This window comes from Lynx canadensis, chromosome A2 (assembly GCF_007474595.2).
Source record: "Lynx canadensis isolate LIC74 chromosome A2, mLynCan4.pri.v2, whole genome shotgun sequence".
Classification (NCBI taxonomy): Eukaryota; Metazoa; Chordata; class Mammalia; order Carnivora; family Felidae; genus Lynx; species Lynx canadensis.
Window position 1 is genome coordinate 7440252 of NC_044304.2, and position 23875 is coordinate 7464126.

The following is a 23875-nucleotide window of genomic DNA, read 5'->3' on the forward strand; positions in this document are numbered from 1 at the left end:
ATATATATATATGTGTATACACACACACACACACACACACACACACACACATACACACACACACAACAGCAACAACAACAACAACAAAAACAAATAAATGCTGGCAAGAATGTAGAAATTAGGACCCATGTGTTCTATTGGTGGGGATGTAAAAATACTACAGCCACCAAGGAAAAGAATGGAGGTTCCACAAAAGATTAAAAATAGAATTATGAGGAAGTGCCTGGGTGGTTCAATCAGTTAAGCATCCGACTCTTGATTTCGGCTTAGGTCGTGATCTCCCAGTTCATGAGTTTGAGCCCCACGTTGGGCTCTGTGCTGCAGGGGCAGAACCTGTTTCAGATTCTCTATCTCCCTCTCTCTCTGCTCCTTTCCTGCTTGTGCTCTCTCTCTCTCAAAATAAACAAACATTAAAAAAAAATAGGATTACCATATGATCCAGCAATCCCACTTCTGAGTATATATTCAAAGGAATTGAAAGCACGATCTTGAAGAGATATTTGCACGCTCACCTTCCCTGCAGCCTTATTCAGAGGAGGCAAAAGGTGGAAGTAACACAAATGCCCCAGAAAGATGTAGGGATGAAGAAAATTTGGTATCTACATACAATGGATTATTCAGCCTTTAAAAAAAGGAAACCCTGCCCTTTGTGACAACCTGCACAAACCTTGAGATCATCAGGACAAGTGAAGGAAGCCAGTCATGAAAAGACCAATGTTGCATGATTCCACTTATTTGAAGTATCTGAAGTCGTCAAACGCTCAGAAAGGAAAAGAACAAGGGGTGCCTGGCTGACTCAGTAGAGTGGAGGACTCTTGATCTTGGGGTTGTGGGTTCGAGCCCCACACTGGGTGGGGAGATTACTTAAAATATATATATAAAAAGTAAAAAAAAAAAAAAAGACATCAAAACTAAACAAAGAAAAAAACAGTGGTGTTACCAAGGACTGGTGAGGAGGAAAAGAGAAGTAGTTCAGTGGGAACAGAATCTCTTTTAAACAAGATGAGAAAGTTCCAGAGATCTGCAGCACAAGTGTGTGCATGTAGTTAACACTATCATACATTAAAAAATATTTAGGAAGGGGGCACCTGGGTGGCTTAGGTGGCTGAGCATCCAACTTCAGCTCAGGTCATGATCTCATGGTTCGGGGGTTCGAGCCCCGCAACCAGCTCTGTGCTGACAGCTCAGAGCCCAGAGCCTGCTTTGGATTCTTTCTCTCTCTCTCTCTCTCTCTCTCTCTCTCTCTCTCTCTCTCTCTCTCCCCCTCCCCCGCTCTTGCTCTGTCTCTCTCTCTCTCAAAAATAAATAAACGTTAAAAAAAAGTACTTAAGGGTTGCCTGGGTGGCTCAGTCGGTTGGGCGTCCGACTTCAGCTCAGGTCACCGTCTCACAGTCCGTGAGTTCAAGCCCCGCGTCGTGCTCTGAGCTGACAGCTCAGAGCCTGGAGCCTGCTTCAGAGTCTGTGTCTCCCTCCCTCTCTCTCTGCCCCTACCCTGCTCATGCTCTGTCTCTCTCTGTCTCAAAAATAAATAAAAACATTAAAAAAAAAACTTAAGATGGTCAATGCTATGTGTTTCTTGCCACAATAAAAATAAACCATTAATAATATAGGGCTGAGTTAAAAAAGAAAATGTATCTGCCACAGCAAAGGAAAAAGCACCAGAACAGAGTTACAAACTATGGTACAAATAGTGGTACATTTTTACTTTTTTATGTTACAGAATTTACAAGTGAATTTATTTGTAAACATACACATAAACTAGGTTTACTAGTTACATGTAAACTAGATTCCCCCAACAGCCGGTCAGAAGGGGTCAGCCTGGCCAGACGTGGACCTCAGACTCTGGTTGCTATGGGTTACCCACACATGGCAGGATTCAGGAAGACTGAAATATTAATAAGACTAAAATTCATAGCTATCAGTTTAATAGTTAATCAACACTTATACACTATACTATGCTCTTTAGAGAAATTATTTTTTTTCTTTTAAAGTTTATTTACTATTATTTTGAGAGAGAGAGAGAGAGAGAGAGAGAGAGAGAGAGAGAGAGAGAGAAAACGAGCAGGGGAGGGCAGAGAGAGAGGGGGACAGAGGATCCGAAGTGGGCTTTGCTCGGACAGAAGGGAGCCCGCCCGATGCAGCCATGAGATCATGGTCTGAGCCAACGTCGGACTCTTAACGGACTGAGCCACCAAGGTGCCCCTAGAGAATTATTTTAATTCTTAACCATAAAGGGAAGGATCAGGACCCCTTTACTTTCTTTCTTTCTTCCTTTCTTTCTTCCTTCCTTTCTTCCTTCCTTTCTTCCTTCCTTTCTTCCTTCCTTTCTTCCTTCCTTTCTTCCTTCCTTTCTTCCTTCCTTTCTTCCTTCCTTCCTTTCTTTCTTTCTTCCTTTCTCTCTTTTTTTTTAATGTTTATTTTTAAGAGAGAGAGACTGTGAGGGCAAGGAAGGGGTAGAGAGAGACAGGGAGACAGAAGATCCCAAGCAGGCTCTCTGCTCTCAGCACAGAGAGAGCCCAATGTGGGGCTCAAACTCATGAACTGTGAGATCATGACCTGAGCCAAATTCAGACGCTCAACCGACTGAGCCACCCAGGTGCCCCAGGACCCCATTTCCCATGGCCTGGGAGACTTGTCAGAAAGGAGTCCGGCTCAGAGGCTGCTTATCCAAGATCATAGACTCCGTAAGCAGCAGGACCATGAATCCAAAGGGTCTTTAGCTCCAGAACCTGAATGCAAAACTCTGGCCCCCACCAGTTGTCAGGCCCCGGGGAGGCCCAGGAGCAGTGCTGGGGGGAGTACATTAATGAGCAGGAAGGGTGTAGTTGATGGAAGACCATCTCACCAAAAGGTGAATCGGGCCATGTAAACCGGCCAGAAGCCAGCATCTGGGCCCCTAACACCCCTTAGGAAACAGGGTGCTCACGGGACAGGGGAAAGAGAGAAGACAGACCGTGAGTCTTTGTCAGGGACCTCAGCTCACAGGAGAGCAGCTGCATTTAGTGGAGGCCCCCTCTCAGAGGATTCTTTTCACAATCCCTTTGCCGAGGGAGGATTCAACTTGCCTTACAGACCAGGCAAGGGCTCAGGGACATAGATTTGCCCAAGTGCTACTTATGGCTTCGAAGCACCTCCAGAGTGACCTGGAGACCCTTCCCGCACCTAAAAATGGGCTCCTCCCTTGGGAGAAGCAAATGGAACTTCCAGAAGAAACCAGGTTCAGCTCCTGCTGGCATTCAGCCACCTCCGCCTCTCAACCTCCAAAGTAGCGTTCATAAACACCTCAAGAGAAAGACTTAACAGGCCTGAACTCCCTGCTTTCCAGGCCACATTCCAGCCGTCAGCGGGAGGGCCACACTCCAGAAGCCGGGAGAGGCTAGGTGTCAGCCCAACCAAGGTCAGGGCAGCCCCGAGTGCCAGGGCTGCTGGAGGGACGGCCACATGCCTTGAGCCACATGCCTTCTGAGCCAGAAGGCCAGAGCTGAGTCACCCCACATGCTGGGGAATTAGTCACGGCTGCTGAGCTCTCACTTGGTGCCAGGCCCAGCAAGAGCCTCAGGCGGTGGCACTGACGCTCCAGGTTTCAAAAGGGACACTCTGCCACTCACCCCAGACAGGGGCCAGGCAGGAAGAGACCCACGGGGTAGGTCCCTCAAGCACGCTCTCTGGGCTCAAGTGGCCGGGAATCCGAGCCGGGGAAACCAACTCAGGAGTGTGCCGGACGGACCCACTTGCTCCTTGCAGGGACCTTGAACAGGCAGACGGCTTTCTGTTTGGGGTCACAGGAGGCCTGCCACCAAGCTCAGCAGGTTTTTCCTTCCAACAGCTCTTGAATCAGTGTGCCGATCTGCTCCTCCAAGGCCACCGCCTCCAACCTAGGTCATCCTCACCTCTCTCCCGGATGCCTGCCCGGCCTCTTTCCCGGGCTGCCACTCAGCCCTCCCACCACAGAGTCAGCTCTTGCATCCACAGCAGTGGGAGGGCTCTTCTCAGAATCCATCTGATCAGGTCACCTCCTCCCTACCCCATGGCGTGTCTGTGCTCTTAGGGCCAACCCCACCCCATGCACTTAGCCCCACCCACGTCAGCTGTTGCCATACATAACTCCTTGGCTCATCCCGGCTGAGCCACATCTGGTCATTCCCAGCCCTTTCCTGCCAGTCTCCAGTGGTAGCCAGTCTCCAAGAGGGCCCCCAACATCCTTTGCCTTTTTGGTATTCATCCTCTGGGGGGGGGGGGGGGGGGTGGGTTCCTCTCCCACTTGGAGCCAGGGCCAAAGGAATGTAGAACTGAACGTACAGGCTAGGTCATAAGATGCATTGCAGCACCACTTTCTTCTTGCGGGGGAAGCCAACAGCCATATTGTCAGGAGGCTCAAGCAGCCTTGTGGGCGGCGGGGGGGGGGGGGGGGGAGGGGCAGGGCAAGAAGAACCAATCAGCCAGCCATGTGAGCAGGCCATTTCCGGAAGTGGCTATTCCAGCCCCAGCAATACCTGACAGTAACATAGGAGAGCCCTCAAGCTGCAACGACTCACTTTGCTGCCCAATTCCTAACTCACAGTTGGGTTGAGAAGGATAACACATGGGTGTTGTTCTAAGCCACTAGACTGTGGGGGTTTTGTGATACAACCATAGGCCATTGTTGCAAGGTTTCTGCATTTGCTGTTCCCTTGGCCTGGAAAGCCCTGCTGCTCCACACACCCACTTCTCCTGCTTGGAAAATCTTTAATCCATTCTTTCTACTTTGGCTCAACCATCACCTCCTTCAAGGAGCCTTTCCTGATCTCCTGCAGCCCAACAGATGTCTGGGAGGCTCTGAGAACCACAGCTCTTTTAGAGCCCTTACCTTAGCTGGTGATCACATATTTTGGGGGTGATGGTTTAGGTCAGTCATACCCCCCTCTGCCCAATACCTAGCAAAGTGCCCAGGATATAGTTAGCACACAATAGAGACTCATGGAGGGGCACGTGCCTGGCTCACTCAGTAGAGCATGCTACTGGATCTCAGGGTGAGTTGAGCCCCACACTGGGCATGGAGATTACTTTAAAAAGGGGTGTGGAAGGGTGCCCAGGTGAATAAGTCAGTTAAGCATCCAACTTCAGCTCAGGTCATGATCTCACAGCTCAGAAGTTCAAGCCCTGAGTCGGGCTCTGTGCTGATAGCGCTGAGCCTGCTCTGGGTCTTCCATCCCCCTCTCTGCCCCTCCCTTACCTCCCCTCCCCTCCCCTCCCCTCTCTCTTTCTCAAAAATAAATAAACATGCTTAAAAAGGGGAGCACTGTGGTGGCTCAGTCGGTTGAGTGTCCAACTCTTGATTTTGGCTCAGGTCATGATCTTACCGCCAGGAGATGGAGCCCCATGTCAGGCGCAGCACAGAGCCTGCTTGGAATTTTCTCTCTCCTTCTCTCGCTCTCTCTGCCCCTCCCCCACTTGTGCTGTCTCTCAAAATAAAAAAACTTAAAAAAAAAAAAAAAGGGTTCATAGAACCCTGCATAGGTGAGGGCGTGATGCCTTTCCCCCCTTCCCCCAAACATTAAATGTTTAGTCTGCAAACATTCAGCAAAATGACAAATGTATACACCCTTTTATTCAGCTATTCTAGTTCCAGGAATTTCTCACAAGATTCACTCACATGTACAAAATGAGAAGTGGACACAGCTATTCACTAAGCTTTGTCTGTAGCCAAGGACTGGAAAAAACCTAGTTCTCCATCAGTGAAATCAAGCTAAAGACGTATTCTATTCACACAGTGACAGATCTCAGCAACAACAACAACAAAAGGGATATTTTTCCATTTAATACCTTAGAGTTTTCTGTTTAATTGCTACTAGGAAAAAAAAATATGTAGAACAGAATGCATAGTGTGATACGGCTTATGCAAAAAAGTGGCGAGAATTCTGTGTACTTACTTGTTTATACATAAAACCTTGGGAAAGAAACAAGAAATGGTTAACTTCCTGGAGATAAGGAACGTTAACTAGCAGGGTAGGAGCTTTGGGCAGGAAAAGGAGTTTTTCTGAAGATTTTTTTTTTATTTTGCTTTTTCTGGAATGCATGTGGTTATTTATGTCAAATAAAAACAACTGGCAAAACAGCAAGGAAAGGCTGGTGTTTTCAGTACATGATGCAGGACCCATTGAATGGTTAAATGGAAGAAGGTAAATCTTGATCCCTACCTCACACCATATACACAACTCAATTCCGGATGACTTCCAGGTCTAAATAGGAAAGCAAAGTCAAGAAATTTTTTTAAATAAAACATACAACATCTTTAGGACTTGGGGATAGTCAATTGTTTAACAGGACATAAAGTACATTAATCATAAAAGAACATTTTAGGCTGGATTAAGAGGATTTTTTTGTCCATCAAAAGATATCACTAGAAGACAAGCCATAGATAGATGTTCACCGACCAAGGATTCCTATCTGCTATACACACAGAATGCCTTCAAATTAATAAAAAATAATGGTCTGGAGCTTTAAGTGGACAAGAGCTGAATAGGCACTTCACAAAAGAGGATATCCAAATGGCCAAGACTCCCGTGAAAAGCTGCCCAACATGAGTCATCAGGGAAATGCAAAATAAAACCTCAATGCAATGTTAGCTTACACACACACACACACACACACACACACACACACACACCAGGATGACTAATATGAAAAGAAAGGAAAAAGTTGCAAGTGTTAGCAAGACCAAAACTCTCTACTAGAGAAGTCCAAAATGGTATGGCCACTTTGCAAAATCATTTTCCAATGTCTGCTAAAGCTAAATGTACTCCTGCCCTATGATCCAGTAATTCCACTCCTGGAGTAAATGCTTCTATCCACCAAAGGAAACATACAGAAATATTCATAGGAACTTTATTCGCATTAGCTAAAACCTGAAGACCACATCAACATCTAACGATAATAAAACAGACAGTTACGTATTATGCGATGGAATACTAAACCTAGGGGTCACAATTTTTTTTCTGGGAAGGGTCAGATAGTAAATATTTTAGGACAAGTGGGTCATAGTCTCTGCTGCAACAACTCAATTCGTCCGTTGCAAAGAACAGCCCTCGGCAATTATGTAACAGAGTGAGCACAGCTATATTCCAATAAAACTTTATTTATGGACACTTTGAAATTTCAATGATCTCCTACTATTTTCACATGTCCCAAAATATTGTTCTTTTTCTCCCCAACAACCAAACGTTGTAAGAACCATTCTTAGCTTATAGTTTCCGCAAAAACAGACTGGGGGGGGGGCGTGGATTTGGCCTGCAAACTACAGTTTACAGAACCCTGCTCTTCAGTATTAAGAATAAGCACTCTTACTCCATGCAAAAATACAGAGAAGTTTCAAAAACACGTGAGAGAAATCAGGCATAGAGGAGGACGTACCGCATGATTCTATTTATGTAAATCACTAGAGTACTTCTCCCCACTTCTCTAACCCACTTCAAGCTTGGGCCTCCTTCCTTCCTTCCTTCCTTCCTTCCTTCTAAGACACTCAAATCCTGCCTTGCCTCCCTCAGCCCACCGCAGCCTTCTTTAGCCTGCCTGAGTCCCATGGCTATCACCCATTATAGCCCATCAGACCCTAAAGGAAAACAGCGGACAGACCCTGGGGAATGACCCACCTCGTGGCGCACAAAGTGGAAGCACACAGTGTCCGCTCTAGAACTGCAAAGAAAATCTTCCTCGCCACACTGAGCAGGGATGAGAATTGGGCCTGCCCTGGCCATTAAATCAGAGGGACTTCACGTGAAACAGCTCCTTCCTGGAAATGACCACTAATTAACCGCAACTGCCTCTCCAAAGGCAATCGCTAAGTCATTGAAACTACCTGGCAAAGAGAGGTGACCAGACAGTCTCCAATTAGGGCACTGGGGGTGCCTCTAGAAGTTTTCTCACACCGGGGTGCCACGGTGGCTCAGTCAGTTAAGCATCGACTTCAGGTCATGGCCTCGCGGTTTGTGAGTTCGAGCGCTGCGTCGGGGCTCCATGCTGACAGCTCGGAGCCTGGAGCCTGCTTCGGATTCTGTGTCTCCCTCTCCTGCCCCTCCTCTCTCTCTCTCTCTCTCTCTCTCTCTCTCAAATAAACCAAACATTTTTTTTTTTTTAAGTTTCCTCACACTCCCAACAGTAGCCTAGGAGTCTTGAACCAGCTCATCAAGCGGAAGGAGCGAGGAGAGCATTTGCTTCAATCCGGGCACTGCTGATATTTGGGGCCGAATGATCCTTCCTTACAGGAGACTGTCCTATACGTTGCAGGAAGACCAGCCACATCCCTGACCTCTCCCCACCAGATGCCAGTAGCACCTCCGCCCTCAGGTAGGGGGCAACCAAAAATGTCTCCAGACTTTGTCATACATCCCCTGGGGGTGTGGAACCACCCTGGATGAGAACAGGACAAAGTAATGGCCTTGTCTGAGCCGTTATCTCCTCCGGGGCGGGGGAGGGGGGGGTATCTTACAGCCTCCAAACCAGCATTTTGAAAATTGGAAGTCACGGATGGGTCACATCAGGAGCAGCACAGGGTAAAAATGTAGAGTCCTGGGCCCTGGCATCAGATTCTTCCAGACCTGGTAGGTCCCAGGAAACTGTATTTTTCACAAGCTCCTCACTTGTGAAAGTTTAAGAAGCAAAAGTTTTCCCCAGCTTTATCGTGGCATCATCAATAATCAAAAATTGCATATATTTGAAGCGCATGACGTGAGGATTTGAAACACGTACACACTGTGAAATGATTACCACAATCCAGCTAATTAGCATGTCCAGCCCCTCACTTAGTTATTATTTTGGGGTGTAATGAGAACACTGCTGTCCTAGCAAATTCCAACTGTACGATACAGTATTAACTACAATCACCATTCTGTACATCAGATCCTCAGAACTTGTTCATCTTATAACTGAAAGTTTGTACCCTTTGACCAGTATCTCCCCATTTCCCCCACTCCCCAGCCCCTGGAAGCCACAATTCTACTTTCTGCTTCTGTGAGTTCCATTCTTTTAGATTCCACATATACACAAGATCATACGGTATTTGTCTGTGTCAGGCTTATTTCACTCAGCATGGTGTCCTGCGGGTTCATCCATATTGTTGCAAGTGGCAGGATCCTCTCCTTCTTCTTCTTCTTAATTTTTGAGAGAGAGAGCATGAGCAGGGGAGGGGCAGAGAGAGGGGGGTGTACAGAGTATCTGAAGCGGGCTCTGCGCTGACAGCAGCAAGCCCGATGCGGGGCTCGGACTCACAAACCAGGAGATCGTGACCTGAGCCAAAGTCATGCGCTCAACCGACTGAGCCCCTCAGGCCCCCCGGGATTCCCTTCCTGATGGCTGAATAATATTCCATTGTGATTATGTATGTGTGAATGTATTTCTCTCACATTTTATATTATGTAATTCATATTTATAGATATATATGTAACACACATTTAGTACACACACAAACATATGTATATCTCTCACATTCTCTTTATTCATTCATCCTTTGACAAACACTTAGGATGTTTCCGTATCTTGGCTGCTGTGAATAAGGCTACAATAAACATGGGAGTGCAGATATCTCTTCGAGGTAGTGATTTCATTTCCATTGGATATATACCCAGAACTGCGATTGTTAGACCATATGGTAGTTCTATTTTTAATCTTATAAGGGACCTGCATACTCTTTTCCATAATGGAAACTTTCTAACATTGGATTATATATTTATTTTTATGGACTGTCTCCCCTCCTAGAATGTAAGATCTCTGAAGGCAGGAATAAAAAAGAACACTCAACATTTATTTTGAGAACTTGAGTTTCTTTCTCTCTTCTTCTTTTTTTTTAAGTGTCTTTTTTTTTACATTTTATTTATTTTTGATAGACAGAGAGAGAGAGAGCACAAGTGGGGAAGGGGCAGAGACAGAGAGAGGGAGACACAGAATCTGAAGCAGGCTCCAGGCTCCGAGCTATCAGCACAGAACCTGATGCGGGGCTCGAACTCACAAACCGCGAGATCATGACCTGAGCTGAAGTCAGACGCTTCACCGACTGAGCCACCCAGGCGTCCCCAAACTGTGTTCTCAAGTGGCAGTACCATTTTACATTCGAAGTTGGGATTATTAACATATCCATTTTACAAATGAAGAAACCAGCGGAGGCTTGTCAGGTGATTTGTCCAAAGTGTGCTTGTGCTTTCAGTTGTCGCATTTGAGACTGAAATCTGGGGGAGCCTGGGTGGCGCAGTCGGTTAAGCGTCCGACTTCGGCCGGGTCACGATCTCGCGGTCCGCGAGTTCGAGCCCCGCGTCGGGCTCTGGGCTGACGGCTCGGAGCCTGGAGCCTGTTTCCGATGCTGTGTCTCCCTCTCTCTCTGCCCCTCCCCCGTTCATGCTCTGTCTCTGTCTGTCCCAAAAATAAATAAAAAAAAAAAAACAAAAAAAAAAAACGTTGGAGACTGAAATCTGATTTTTCTGCCTTTGTAGTTTGCATCCTTAATACTTACGCCACAATCACCACTGAAAGTGAAACCTACCCACCCAACTTCATTTCCCTTTTTTTGATAGCTTTAACTATTCCAGACAAGATATTCAGGGAAAGATCGTGACATCTTTTTTTTTCAAGTTTTCATTTATTTATCTTGAGAGAGAGGGAGAGAATCTCAAGCAGACTCCATGCTCAGGGCGGAGCCGGATGCAGGGCTTGATCCCAGGACCACAAGATCATGACCTGACGGGACATCAAGAGTGGGAGCTCAACCAACTGAGCCACCCACGTGCCCCCAGTTGGGGAACTGATAAAGGTAGGATCAGGCTGATGGCATCTGAACACCCCGATCAGTCTTTGTTACCAGCAAAAGAGAGAGACAGCTAGACATCATGTCTTCCTAATGGAAGTTTCCAGCTACCTATCAAAATTGAAACCAAAATACCAATCTTGAATCCGACAAGGAAACATATTAAATGACATAAGGGGCTGCCATCAACCCATACCAAACTACGGGAAACTCTCCAGGACTCCAGGACAAACAACCTGGTTTCTTCAACAAATGAGTTAGGAAGGGAGGGAGGGAGAAAAGAAAGAAGGAAGGAAAGAAGTAAGGTTGGGGGGGGAGAAAGGGGGGAGGAAAGAAGGAAGGCAGGAAGAAAAGAAACGGGAAAGAAGGAAGGAAAGAAACAGAAAAGAAAGGAAACTGTTAAACCTGGTTAAACAAGGTTAAATTGGTTTCACAAGGAAAGCTTGTTAAAAGTATTTTGGAGATTCATTACCCAAAGGTCATGAGGGGACTTTGTTTGGATTCTGATTCAAACAAGTAAAATGTTAAAAAAGAAAGCTGAGGGGCTCCCGGATGGCTCAGTCAGTTAAGTGTCAGACTTCGGCTCAGGTCATGATCTCGCGGTCCGTGGGTTCCAGCCCCACATTGGGCTCTGTGCTGACAGTTCAGAGCCTGGAGCCTGCTTCGGATTCTGTGTCTTCCTCTCTTTCTACCCGCCCCCTCCCCCCTCCGATCACACTCTGTCTGTCTCTCTGTCTCAAAAATAAATAAAACATAAAAAAAAAAAAAAAAGCTGTGACAGTCAGGGAAATTTTAACGCTGATTGATACTTTTGATAAGTACAACCATGGTATTGTGGTTAAGTTAAAAAAAAAAGTGTTGCTTTCTTCTAAAGATAAAAAGTGGAGTATATACGAAGAAAATGATGTGATGTCCTCCGATATTCTTAAAAATCTTCAGTGATGGGGCACCTGGGTGGCTCAGTTGGTTAAGCATCCAACTTTGGCTCATGAGATAACTGACCTATATTTTTCAAAAATGTCAAGGTCACAAAAGACAAAGAAAGGTTCAGAAACTGTTCCAGTTGAAGGAAACTAAAAAAACACAACCAAATATAACAAGTGATCTGGGATTTTCTTCTGCTTTAAAGGTCAGTAATAGGACAATTGGTGAAATCTGATCAACATGTATAGATTCCTGATTTTGATTATTTTACTAAGGTTATATAAGAGAATGCTTTGTTCTTAGGAAACACGGTGAGGTATTTAGGTAGGTCAATGGACGCACGGATGGATGGAGAGAGAGAGAGAGAGAGAGAGAGAGAGAGAGGTAGATAGGAGGAGCCTAGACTGCTGGTAAGTGGGCATCTGTCCTTATTCAGGACCAATTTCCAAATCCTTTTATATGAGAGAAATCAATTTCTCTCTCTCAATTTAAGTTACTAATATTCTGTGTTTTCTGTCATTTGCAGCTGAGCCTAATAACTTGATATCATAATTAAAAGAAATATTCCAGGGGCGCCTGGGTGGCTCAGTCAGCTAAGCACCCAGCAATCCCGCTCTTGATTTCTGCTCAGGTCATGATCCCATGGTTCGTGGGATCAAGCCCTATGTTGGGCTCCCCGCTGAGCATGGAGTCTGCTTAAGATTCTCTCTCCCTCTCCCCCATCCCTCTCCCTCCCTCGTGCGAGCACATGCTCTCTCTCTAAATTAAAAAATAAAATAAAATAAAATCACTTTTCTAAAAAGTTAAAATTCAGCTCCTGCATCACGCTGGCCACACTCCATGTGCTAGTAGCTTAAGGATCTGCATTTTACCAGGTTGTTCCAGGTAATTCTGATGCCCCCTAATATCCAACAGCCTCGGGAAGGAGAGAGGAGGTGAACATCATTATGCATCCCTGTGAGTTGGTCTGTTCTGTTCTAGGCTCCAAGATTTGAGAGATATCAGTAAATTAGATCTTCAGATCAGGAGGATCAGATGTGACTACATTTTTCTTTTTTTTCTTTTTTATAATAATGTTTTATTTCTTTTTGAGAGAGACAGAGACAGAGTGCAGGCAGGAGAGGGGCAGTGAGAGACAGGGAGACACAGAATCAGAAGCAGGCTCCAGGCTCTGAGCTGTCAGCACAGAGCCTGAATTGGGGCTGGAACCCACAAACTGTGAGATCATGACCTTAGCCAAAGTCAGACGCTTAACCAACTGAGCCACCGAGGGACCCTGATGTGACTACATTTTTCAATCAAGGACCGCATGGGTTCAAATCCCTGCCCCTCCACTCACATGCCGCGTGACCCTGGTCAGATTACTTGACCTCTCTGGTGCCTCAGGGCTTTTCACCTGTCAGAGCACCAATACCAGTCTATTCTACAGAGTACCTGAAGCCGTTGCTTCCCCTATTTTAGTTTCTTCACAGAAAATAAACTTGACACTGAAATGGCCAGCATTTGTTTTGGCTTCAACTCATTTGACAAACATTTCTTGAGCACCTGCTGTGTCCTCACCACCGTTCTGAGCACCGGGGCCAAGCAGTGAACAAAACCTATACGAGTCCCTGCTGTCACAGAACTGGCATCCTAAAGGGCAGGTAGAAAATTAACAGGATAAAGAAGCAAAATGTGCTCCATGTCGGAGATTAGCAAAGGAAGCAGGCAGGACAAGAAATGTTCGCGTGGCCAGGGGCCTCACCCAAGGTGGTATTTTATGGTAGACCAGAAGGAGCAGAGAGGAGTCCCGGGCATATGTGGGGGAAGATGGGAAGATCATTCCAGGCAGAGGGACCAGCAGGTGGAAAAGCCCTGCAGTGGGAACATGCCAAGTACTGTTTAAGATGTGAGAGACACGGGGGCGCCTGGGCGGCTCAGTCGGTTAAGCATCTGACTTCAGCTCAGTTCATGATCTCATAGTTCGTGAGTTTGAGTCCTGCGTCGGATCCTCTGTCCCCCTCTCTGCTCCTCCTCTGCTCATTCTCTCTCTCAAAAATAGATAAACTCAAAAAGAAGTTCTAGAGACACAGTAATAAGACAGATGCAGTCTTATCTTCAAATGCTCACATTTTCCTGGGGGAGACAGATAAACTGACCTATAATCTCCTCCCAGGGGATAAGCTGGAGAGGGACTGAAAAGAGAAAAAGATGGTCAAGACAGGCCTCTCTGATGACGTGGTAGTTGAACAGAGGCCTGAAGAAGGTAGAGAAAGCAGGTATATATCTGGGGGAAATCTTTGGACTGACTCTGGCCTGGCCTGTGCCTCTTTCTCCTCCCAGTTTCAGCTGGGGCTTGGGTTTCCAAAGGGAGGTTGTCCCCAAACTGTTGGAGGAGGGGAATCCTGATAGGGAGTGCAGACCTCAGCCTCTGGCTGCCGTCTGCCCCACTCCCCCCCCCCCCCCCCGCCGGGCTGCCCCAGTGTTTGCGCTGGTGCTGGGGTGACCTAGGTGGGGCTCTAGCTTAGGGACTGGGTTCCCCCATCAAAGTTCCAAATCTATCTCCAAAGGAGCCGCTGGGCCCTGTGCCTCTGGGCAGAGGGGAGTGTCACCCTGGAGCTGAGCTAGGAAGCCACCTCCCAGCTGTGTCCCATCTGGGTTTCTCCTGGTTCTGGGTGCGGCTGGCAGCCTGCACTCCCCACTCCCTCGGTGGCAAAGAGGGGGTTGAGGACACTCTCTGTGGCCCAGTGGTGGAGCTGGGAGGATCATATGCAGACAGGCACTGCCCTAACTAGCTGTGTGACCTTGAGCAGGTCACGTACCTTCTCTGAACCCACATCGCCACGATCGTGCCTAGTAACTCCTACCTCCTGAGGATTCACGTCTTGGAAAGTGCTTGATGGGAAAAGTTACCCGTTCCTTTGGGGAATACTGAGGCCTGGAAGGTTATCTGGGCCCCTGTCCCCCAAGACCATCCCTCAGGGAGGAACATGTACTTGGGATGAAGTAGGGGACCTCCCTAAACACGCCAGGCTATCTTTAAAGGGAAGCAAGAAGGCCTGGAGTCTAATTAACCACTGGGAGGGGCCAGACAGATGCCTTAGGGAAAGGTCAGCATTTACCCGAAGCCACTGTAATCCTGGCTTGGGTGGGGTTAGGGGTTGGGGCACAGAATAGGAAAGCCGGCAAAGTAGGAGTGGCCTGGATGGCAGCCACCCCCCCCATCCCATCCCCCCTCCAGCCACGGGGTGCTAGTGGGGTGCCGCCTTAGCCCTAAAAAGACAACCACCACCAGAATGAGAGATTGAACCGTTTATTGGCCTGGGCCTGGATCTCAGGCATGGGGAGCATCTGGGGAGCTGTACGAGGGGAGACAAGCCCCCAACTGGCTCCTTGCCCCCCGAGACCCCCTCCCCAGCCTTTGCATTCACGAGAAATCACTTTGAGGCGTGAGGTTTCCTTCCCCGAGGAGAGCTGTACCCCAGCTCTCAAGTGGGGAGATGAGCCATTAATTACAAAGGGGTCTGTGCAGGGCCAGATCCCTCTTTGGCAGCTTCAAAACAGACACGAGACGACAAGAGCATCCATTCGGGGGGAACATGGTGGGGAGAGCGGGTCACAGATATCACACACGCACACAGACACACATAAATATACATTTGTACCGCAATGTCCCTTCCATCTATCCATGGGATTTAGTAAAGTCCTTCTGGGGCAGGTGAGGGGAGAGCATCCCACAAATGTCCTCGGCATGCCGACCCCCGTGCTCCTCCGTACGAGACAACTCGAGAGGAGGCACAGTGGGTTCAAGGTTGCCCCGCCCCAGGAGATCCAGTACCTCCGCTGGGCTGGAGGTGGGAGTAGCTCTGGGTGGTTGTTTTTACTTTTTTTTTTTTTTGGGGGGGGGTGGGGATCCTGTGCAAACAGTTCCCCTAGAACTTTCTCAAGTTCCACCCTTTCCCACCAGGAGGCCCAAAGCCCTCCTCAGCTCCCCCAGACCAGTTTTTCCAGCCCTCGGTGATTCCTCTGTGCCCCAGATAGTGCAATTGGCCGATGAGGTCTGAGAACGGCATCCAGCCCCCCCTCTCCACCCCATGGTTTCCCAGCATGTCACGGAGAGAGAGAGGAGAAAAGAAGAAGAGGCCAAAGTGGCAGCTGGTGACATTTGGGGAAGCTGTGGATTTGGGCTTTGCAACTGTCAGCCGGGGCCACCCAGGACGGTCAAGGAGGAGGCCTCCGGCCCCTGGGGGCAATGGTTCTGGGGGAAGTGGCCTAAGGTTGCCAGGAGGTGACAAGGGGGCTAGATTCAGAGAGGGGAGCCCTGTACAGGGCAGAGGGTCAGATGGTCATGAAATGTTGAAATCCCTTGTAAGGGGTTATAAGTGGCTCCTGCCCTGAGCTCCCCCTGAGTGCTTGCCTGCTGTCACCCAGGCCCCTTCCAGGTCCCCCAGTCCTCCCCACGATCCAGTTCTGAAGGGGCCACACCAGTTACTGCACTAGCCTCTGACCCTGCAGCTCTGCCATCCGACTGGCTGGTGTCTCAGCCGGCCAGCCCTGGCGTGAAGTATTTTCAATACCACCCAGGTCTGTGGAGCGGGGGCATCTTGCTTGGCAACCCCACGTCTCTGTCCAAGGTCACCCGGTGTCTCTCCACGGAGCCCTCTGCCATGGCCTCGTGGCCCACTTCGTCCCTCAGACCATCGTGTTGCCCTCCAGAAACGTGGGCGACGTGGGCATGTGTGTGCCCCTCTCTAGCGAGCTGGAGCTGCGGAGAGGCAGGAGGCGATGGCCCGGGGTCCCGCCCCGCCGCCCTTGAACGCCCGCCGCCCGCCGGCAGCACTGCAGCGGCCGCAGTACCTCCCGCCGCAGGTCCCGGCTGCGCCACGTGTAGATGACGGGGTTGAGCAGCGAGTTCAGGGTGGCAAAGGCAAAGAAGTAGTGGGCCTTGTAGAGGACGGGGCAGGACCGGACGGGACAGGCATAGTCCAGGAGCAGGATGCTAAAGGCAGGCAGCCAGCAGACGATGAAGACACCCAGCACGATGGTGACCGTCTTGAGCAGGGCCAGCGTCTGTGGGCCGGTCACGTCGACGTGGCTGGAGCGGACCACGCAGTAGATGCGGACGTACAGAGCGACGATGGCCAGTAAGATGACGGAGAAGATGGTCACCACGCAGAGCACATAGTGCTTGGTATAAAGCGGCAGCACGGTGGAACAGGCCTCGAGATGGCCCAGGCAGTTCCAGCCCAGGATGGGCAGGCCTCCGAGAACAAGCGAGATGAGCCACGAGGCCACGATGAGCAGCAGCATGCGGCAGCTCTTGTCGCTGCCGTAGAGCTTGACCTTGGCGATGGCCACGTGCCGCTCAATGGCGATGGCCAGGAGGCTGAAGACGGAGGCGGAAAGCGTGATGAAGGCGGAGCCCTCTCGGGCAAACCACTCCAAAGGGGTCAGCCCCAGCGTGACGGGGCCTGAGAGCAAGGTATTGGCTACAAAGGCCACACCTGTCAGCAGGTCCGAGGCGGCTAGGTTGCCCAGGAACAGGTACATGGCCGAGTGGAACTTGCTGTTGCGAGCGACAGCAATGAGCACCATCAGGTTCTCCACCACGATGGTGAAGCAGATGAGGACGATGATGGCCAACGCCACCCAGCGGGAGGTGGTCTCCTGAGTGTCCAGCGTCTCCTTGGTGTAATTATAGTGTTCCAGGACCTTGCTGGGGCTTAGGTACTCTGAGTACAGGCTGCCCATGGTGGGGCTCAGTGGCCAGCCAGGGCCATGGGGCTGTCACAGCTGCAGAGGGAAAAGACCAACAGACAGGTCAGTGTTGTGGCCGCTCCCTGGGCTCTGACTCCAGGTGGACGCGGTGTGAGTCCCAGCTTCCTCACTTCTCACCGAGTGGCCGTATGAAGTCAGGATTACCATCGTCCCTGCTTTACCAGTGGGAAACCCAGAGAGGTCAATTCACTTCCCGTAAGTCTCGAAGCTAGTAAGTCTCCAAGTAGCAGAGCCGGAGACCCACTCCAAAGCCTCTACAAGTTCTAGGCTGCACTGTCTTCCAAAAAGAGCAGAAAGTCCCCCAAATACAAAGTGAACTTCCAGAACCCACGCTCACCCACCCGGAAAGTGAGCCTTGGGCAGGGCTGGGAGGGCTTGTCTCCTTTCCAGAATACACTAGAGCCTGGGGCTTCATGCTGCCTGCCAACCTGGGTCAGCAAGATGCTCGCTAATAGCACCGTCCCCTGCTCATTACCACCCACAGCCCTGGATTTCAGGCTGGGTCTGAGCCTTGAGGCCATGGGTGCTCCCAAGATAAGGTCTTGGGGAGACACCAGGGCGGCCTGAGGTTTAAGCATCTCAGAGGTCATGGCAACCTCAAGGACAAAGACCTTGGAGGCAATCCAGGGTTGAACCGCACTCCACCCGACCTGCTGTGGGACCTTGGGCAAGTCACCGAATGCCCGGCCTCTCAGCCCCAACGTCCTCATCTGTGCAATGGGGAGAGGAAAGCCCACTTCATAGGGGTAATGGGAAAATCCTGTCGAATGGTACATGAAGCACCCCTAACACATAGCAAGCGCTCAATAAATATTAGCTAATATATTAGCTCCCTTAGGTGCCCTCCATCCAATCTTTTAGGAAGGGATGGAGACTGAGCTACAGGCCAGACTCCCAACATCCTGTTCTCATCAGCACCATCTAGCCCTGCCCTGCAGAGGGTCCCAGCGGGGTAAGCAGGGCACTGGCACACCCCCCCATCCCCAGCCAGGATGAAATCCAGATGTGAGGCCCCTGGAACAAACAGGGTGGAGTCCTCACTCCCCAGTCACATCCGGTGTGGGAAAGGCTGGGAGGGGGTGATGGGATGGGGGAGCCACAGGAGACCGGTCTGGGAGGTCCTGGCTGGGAGGACCAGGCAGCTGCCGCAACGCTCAAGTCATGTGAGCCGAGGAGGGGGCGTGCAGCCCTGCGGGGAGGGGGCTCAGGGGAAGGGGGGGACTGGCATTTATTTCCATGAAAGCCTGAGTCACCCCCTTCTCAAAGAAAACTGATCCATGGGGGGAGGGGGCGGGAAGAAGCGTGGGCAGAGGATGAGAAGCCAACATCATGGCCTCCTCCCAGCTTGCTGGCGGTGGGGGCGGGGGGGGGGGTGTCTCAGAGGAGCTGGTGCTGTGTCTGTCTTTAAGGAGGGGAGCCAGGAAGAAGCTCCAGCCTTTAGCTGATGGGGGAGGGCGCAGGAAGAGCCCGCCCTGGGTCCCTGGAAACATGCCGGGCAAGGACCACGTGCGCTCCAGGAGTACCGTTCCAGAAAAAAGGCTGGTTAGGCCGGTTCCTAGTGAGCCTGGGAACTATGGGGGGCTTCCGGGGTCACTCAGCCATCTCGGTCCTCGGAGGGGGCGTCCTGGCCCCGGGCCTGACAGAGGCAGCTGCTCCCCCTGGGTAAAGGGGCATCCGTCCTAGTTTGGAAACAGAGAAGGGCTTGTGCGCATCCCCGGAGACTGCCGCCCCGCCCAGATCGCCACACAGAGGCCCCTTGTTCCCCTGACGGACCGGGCCCTGGGCGCCCCGATGCCCTCTGCCCGATGCAGGCTGCAGCCGGCCGGGAGCTAACTTGGCCCTGGCCTCGGCCTTACTGGACCGACCTTCGGGGCAGAAACAGCCGGCGCCCTGATTGGCTTGTTTTCAATCCCAGGGCATTGAGCGATTCGCCAATTGGCCAGAGCTTCCCGTCCTCGGCATTTGATTGGCCCAGTTGGGGGCGCCCTAAGGGAAGCGCCAGTGAGCAGTCCTTCACCGGCCAACGGCTTCTTTCAGAAGACAGAGTTAAGGCTGTGGACATGTCTCTGGGGAGAGTGTGAACCGCGGCCTGACCGCAGGGTCACGACAACCAGACGCCCCCAGGCTGCCCTGGCCTACTGGGCCCCTCCTAGGGTTCGTGATTGAGAATCGAGGGCCCGTTGCAGGCCTGGGAAACACCCTTGCGGGTGGGCAAGAAGCCCAGGGTGTGTCCCATGGCCACCCCCTCCACCCCTCCCACACATGGGGCCACCAACCCTCTCTGGCAGCCAAGAGGAAGATTTATGGATGCTTCCTGGAGAATTGAGAATTGGGTTCACTCCTCACATCCCCGAGACTGACCAAAAAGTCTGTCTTCTTCTTCCCTGGGGGGGAAGATTGGCAGTCTGCACACTCACTGTCTGCAGCCCCAGGAGACTATCAGGGCATCCTCAGAAGGAGGGGTAGCTCCTCTAGTCAGAGAAGGGGAAACGGAGGCTCACACTGCCTTCCTCTTCTCATCTTCCCCACTAGGACTTTGCTGAAGACAGAGAGAGCTTAAAGCAGGTCCATGCTTTCCAGAAAGAGGAAGCAGAGCCTGGAGGTTGGGACTGACAGGAGAGTCAGCCCTAGGCAGATACAGGCCTTGGCTGTTTCCCCTCCCTGTGTCTGGCTCCCAGACCCGGCTGGCTAAATACAGGGCCTGTCTCCTGCTCACCTTCTCCAAGGCAGCCCTAACTTCCTCCCAGAGGCTCAGTAGGGGATCGCTGGGCTCAGAACCTGGGAATGGCCAGGCCTGAAATGGAATGAGAGGGACAAGTGACAGAGTTTGGAGGGAAGGGAAGACAGACCAAGACTGTTCAGGGGGAGATTAGAAAAGAGGAAAGACAGAGAGGAAGCCTCAGAGGCTTCCAGGAGTCCCTCCTCCAAGTTCCACGGAGGCAGCTTACAGTTCTACTGTCACTCACTGATCCCATGCCACTTGCCCTGGGGCAGAGCCCCCACCTTTTCTTTTGGTTTCCCTTCTGCAGTCAGGCCCACCCTACACTGCCATTCTCCATGCAGCAGCCAGGGGGAGCTATCTAATTTACAACTCCAGTACAGGGTGTCACTCCAACTTCCATATTCTTCTATGGCTCCCCATTGCCCCAAATGGCCTGGCCCCTATCCATCTAGCCTCCTCCCACTCTCCCGCAGGGCCACCCAACTCCAACCACAGTGGCCTCCTGGGTGCCATCCCCGCCAATCCTTGAATGACTGTCTCCTCTTTCAGGTTTCAGTTTCAAGGTCACTGGCTGGGGGGGGCGGGGGGGGGGGACGCCTCAGACCGTCAGTCTACTATAGCCACTTTCCCCAGGGCCTTTCTATTGCAGCATCTTGCTTTATCTTCACACAACTTGCCATTTTCGGATATTATTATTGTATCTCTTGTTTTCTGTCTGGCTTGCACGGTAGAGCACGAGTGTTGGAGGCCAGCGACCAAGTCCGTTTTCAGCCCCTGTGGCATGATGCTTGGCATACAGAAGGTGCTCAGGAAACGTGCCATACAGAAGGATGGATGGATGGATGAATGAATGGATGGATGGATGAACAAATGAACAAAGCCCCGTGGGCCCCCGAGGGTAGAGGCACCTAAACTCAGCTGAGTCTCAAACAACAGCAAAGGCTGGAGACGCCTCTGGTCGCTGGCAGCCCCCAGACTAGGCGAAGCCCAGCGCGTCTCCGTGGAGACAGCGACAGGACCCGCCCCCGCCCTCGGGCTGCAGTCTGGCCTCCTTATCTGGCGGTGGAATGCGCGGTATCTACACTCGCTCCCGCCGGGGCCGCGCCTCCTCTCCCGCGACAGCCACACGCGAGGAATCCCTACATCTCCCGTGGGGGTGGGGAACGCCTCTCCCCCCCCCACTCCCCAAGGAGCTTCATCTCGGTATTCCCGGAGGGCTTAGGCGCGGGGAGGAGGGGTGACCCCAGCTGCAGCCACACGGCAAATACCGAACCGCCGTCGCGCCAACGCGGGAGGACCGTGGGCTCAGCGCGTGGCGCCCGTTGTCTCTGACTAGGGCAGAGTCGGGGAGGGTATGGAAATCCCCGGGTGAGTCAACTCGTGCCGGTGGAGGGGGCGAGGTTCCGACAATCTGCTGGGCCCGGGACCACGCGGGGTCCGCGCCACGCGCGTTCGCACCGTCGCCCCATCCCTGGGCCCCAGGAGAAAGATGAGGCGCCGGAGCCACGCAGTCACGTTCCCATTCCTTCCAGAACAAAGCCACGCCCCCGCGGGGTGACTGAAGAAGACGGACTACTCGGGGAAACTGAGGCACCGAGGCCGACCTGCAGGCGGTGGGGCAGACTGCCCTCCCTGGGGACTCCGCCCCTCGGCTTGGAGGCTCGCCGGCGCGTTGCACCTTTCGCTCTCGCCCGGCCGGAGTCAGCCAGGAGGAGGGCCCTCCCCCCTCCCCCCATACGCACTCCCCGAACCCCTCGGTTCTGCCTCCCAGTGTCCGGCCGAAAGCGCTCGGATTCCGCCTTCTGTTCCGCGCCAACTTCCTGCCGCCGAGGAAGGCGGGGAGCTCAGTCTGGGGGTTCGCGGCGGAGGCTGTAGGGGCGGCCGGGAGTCGTGGAGAAGGTTCACAGTGACCACTCCCTCCGTGCAGCAGGAGCACGGGCGGCGCGTGCGCGCCTGGCTGCGCCCCCAACCCCTCGCCTGGCCCCCCCAGCTCCGACCCTGCGACTCCCGGGCCCCGGGCCCCGTCTTTTCTGCTTTCCCCTCGCCCCGCACTCACCTGGCTGGGCAGGCCGGGTCCCTGCTCTGGCCGGAGGGGCTTCGGCGTCTGCGCCCCCGGGACGGCATCGGCAGGGGCTGGGGCTGCCTGCCGGGCTGGGGCTGCGTCCCGGGGCTGGGGACCTGGGACGGAGGGGGGCGGGAGAGACACCGCCTCGGCCCCCCACTCGCCCCGCCCTCCTCTCCTCCCCTTTCCGGCGGCGGCTAAATGAATTCCAGATGTGGTCGGTCGGGCCCGGGCGCGCGCTGGGGACGGCGGGGGAGGCGCGCGGGGTCCCTTTGTTCGCCTCCCCCACCTCTCGCCATGCCCCTCCCAGCCCCCAACTCGTGAGAACCTGCCGGCGTATGACGTCACACGACTCCGTGATGTCACGTCTCTCCTGGCCAGGTGGCTTCAACCTGAAACAACTCTTTGATTGCAGATATACTCTTGGCCCATTCCTTGGGACCTTGGAATTGGAGGAGAGCATGAGATCCCCTTTACGCGCAACAAGGAGCTACTGAAGCACTTTTGTGTCGATGCAGCAAATAGGCATTATGCGCCTACTCTGAGTTCCCACAACAAATGGTCAAGTTCCTACTATGTGCCACGCCCTGCCGCAAAGACAGGATTAGTTTTGCCTTGATAAGACCTCAGAATTCAGATAAGACTCCTAGAAAACTCAGAGCACCCACCAGCCTATCTACCCTACTTCTGCCCTTGCTGTGGTCAACCAGCGAGGCAGGCCCAGATTCATCAGGGTGCTCGCCTTCGTGGAGCTTATGTTCAGGTGCAAGAGACAGCCTTGTAGGAGGCTACTATTTGTGAAAATGTGTATATAACCTTCCTATATGTTTATTTACCAGATAACATTAAGCATTTGGCTGGTATGTGCCAGATACTGTTCTAAAAGGCTGGAGACGTATCAGGGACAAACCAGACAAAACTCCCTGGAGCTGATGTTCCACAACCTGTGCTCAGAATATCCAGAATATTGCAGGCAGAAGAAACTGGTGAATTTCCTGGGAGAGGAAGTGAAAGATAGGGATAGGGCACGGGAAGGAGGATGCTTTCATTCTATGAACTCTCTCGTACCTTTTGATTTTTTTTTTTTAATGTGCACATGTGTCCAATGCCAATAATAATTGACTGCTATAGGGGTGCCTGGGTGGCTCAGTCAGCTTAGTGTCCAGCTCTTGATTTTGGCTCAGATCATGATCTCAGGGTTGGTGAGGACAAATCCCACCTCCAGCTGCGCACTGACAAGGCCGAGCCCACTTGGGATTCTCTCTCTCTCTCTCTCTCTCTCTGCCCTTCCTCTGCTTGCACACAGCTCTCTCTCTCTCTCTCTCTGAAAAATAAATAAATAATAATTTTTTTAAAAAAAGACTGCTGGAGACATAGTGCAATAAGAAGGAAAGGTTCAGGGCACTTTCTGTGTGTATATCATACTTCAGTAAAGAATGTTGAAGTGCAAAATGACAAAAAAGGATATCTGCACTCCTGTGTTCATTGCAGCATTATTCACAACAGCCAAGATATGTAAGCAACCTAAATGTTCATCAGTGGAGGAACTGATAAAGAAAATGTGGTAGGGGGTGCCTGGGTGGCTGAGTCAGTTAAGCGACAGACTTTTTTTTTTTTTAATTGAAAATAATTTTTTTAATGT

At 51.5% G+C, this 23875-nt stretch overlaps 1 protein-coding gene across 1 annotated transcript; it reads right to left on the reverse strand.

Moving 5' to 3' along the window:
* Nucleotides 1-14968: 14968 nt before the first annotated feature.
* Nucleotides 14969-22342, reverse strand: S1PR2 (sphingosine-1-phosphate receptor 2). Its single transcript, XM_030300229.1, has 2 exons — nt 22228-22342; nt 14969-17464 (listed from the first exon to the last, which is right to left on the reverse strand). The coding sequence occupies exon 2, from the start codon at nt 17420-17422 to the stop codon at nt 16364-16366; it is 1059 nt and encodes a 352-aa protein (XP_030156089.1). The 5' UTR covers nt 17423-17464; nt 22228-22342; the 3' UTR covers nt 14969-16363.
* Between the last annotated feature and the right edge of the window lie 1533 nt (nt 22343-23875).

Excerpts from the sequence above, each read along its gene's own strand:
- S1PR2 (XM_030300229.1), bottom strand. The coding sequence starts at position 17,422 with ATGGGCAGCCTGTACTCAGAGTACCTAAGCCCCAGCAAGGTCCTGGAA.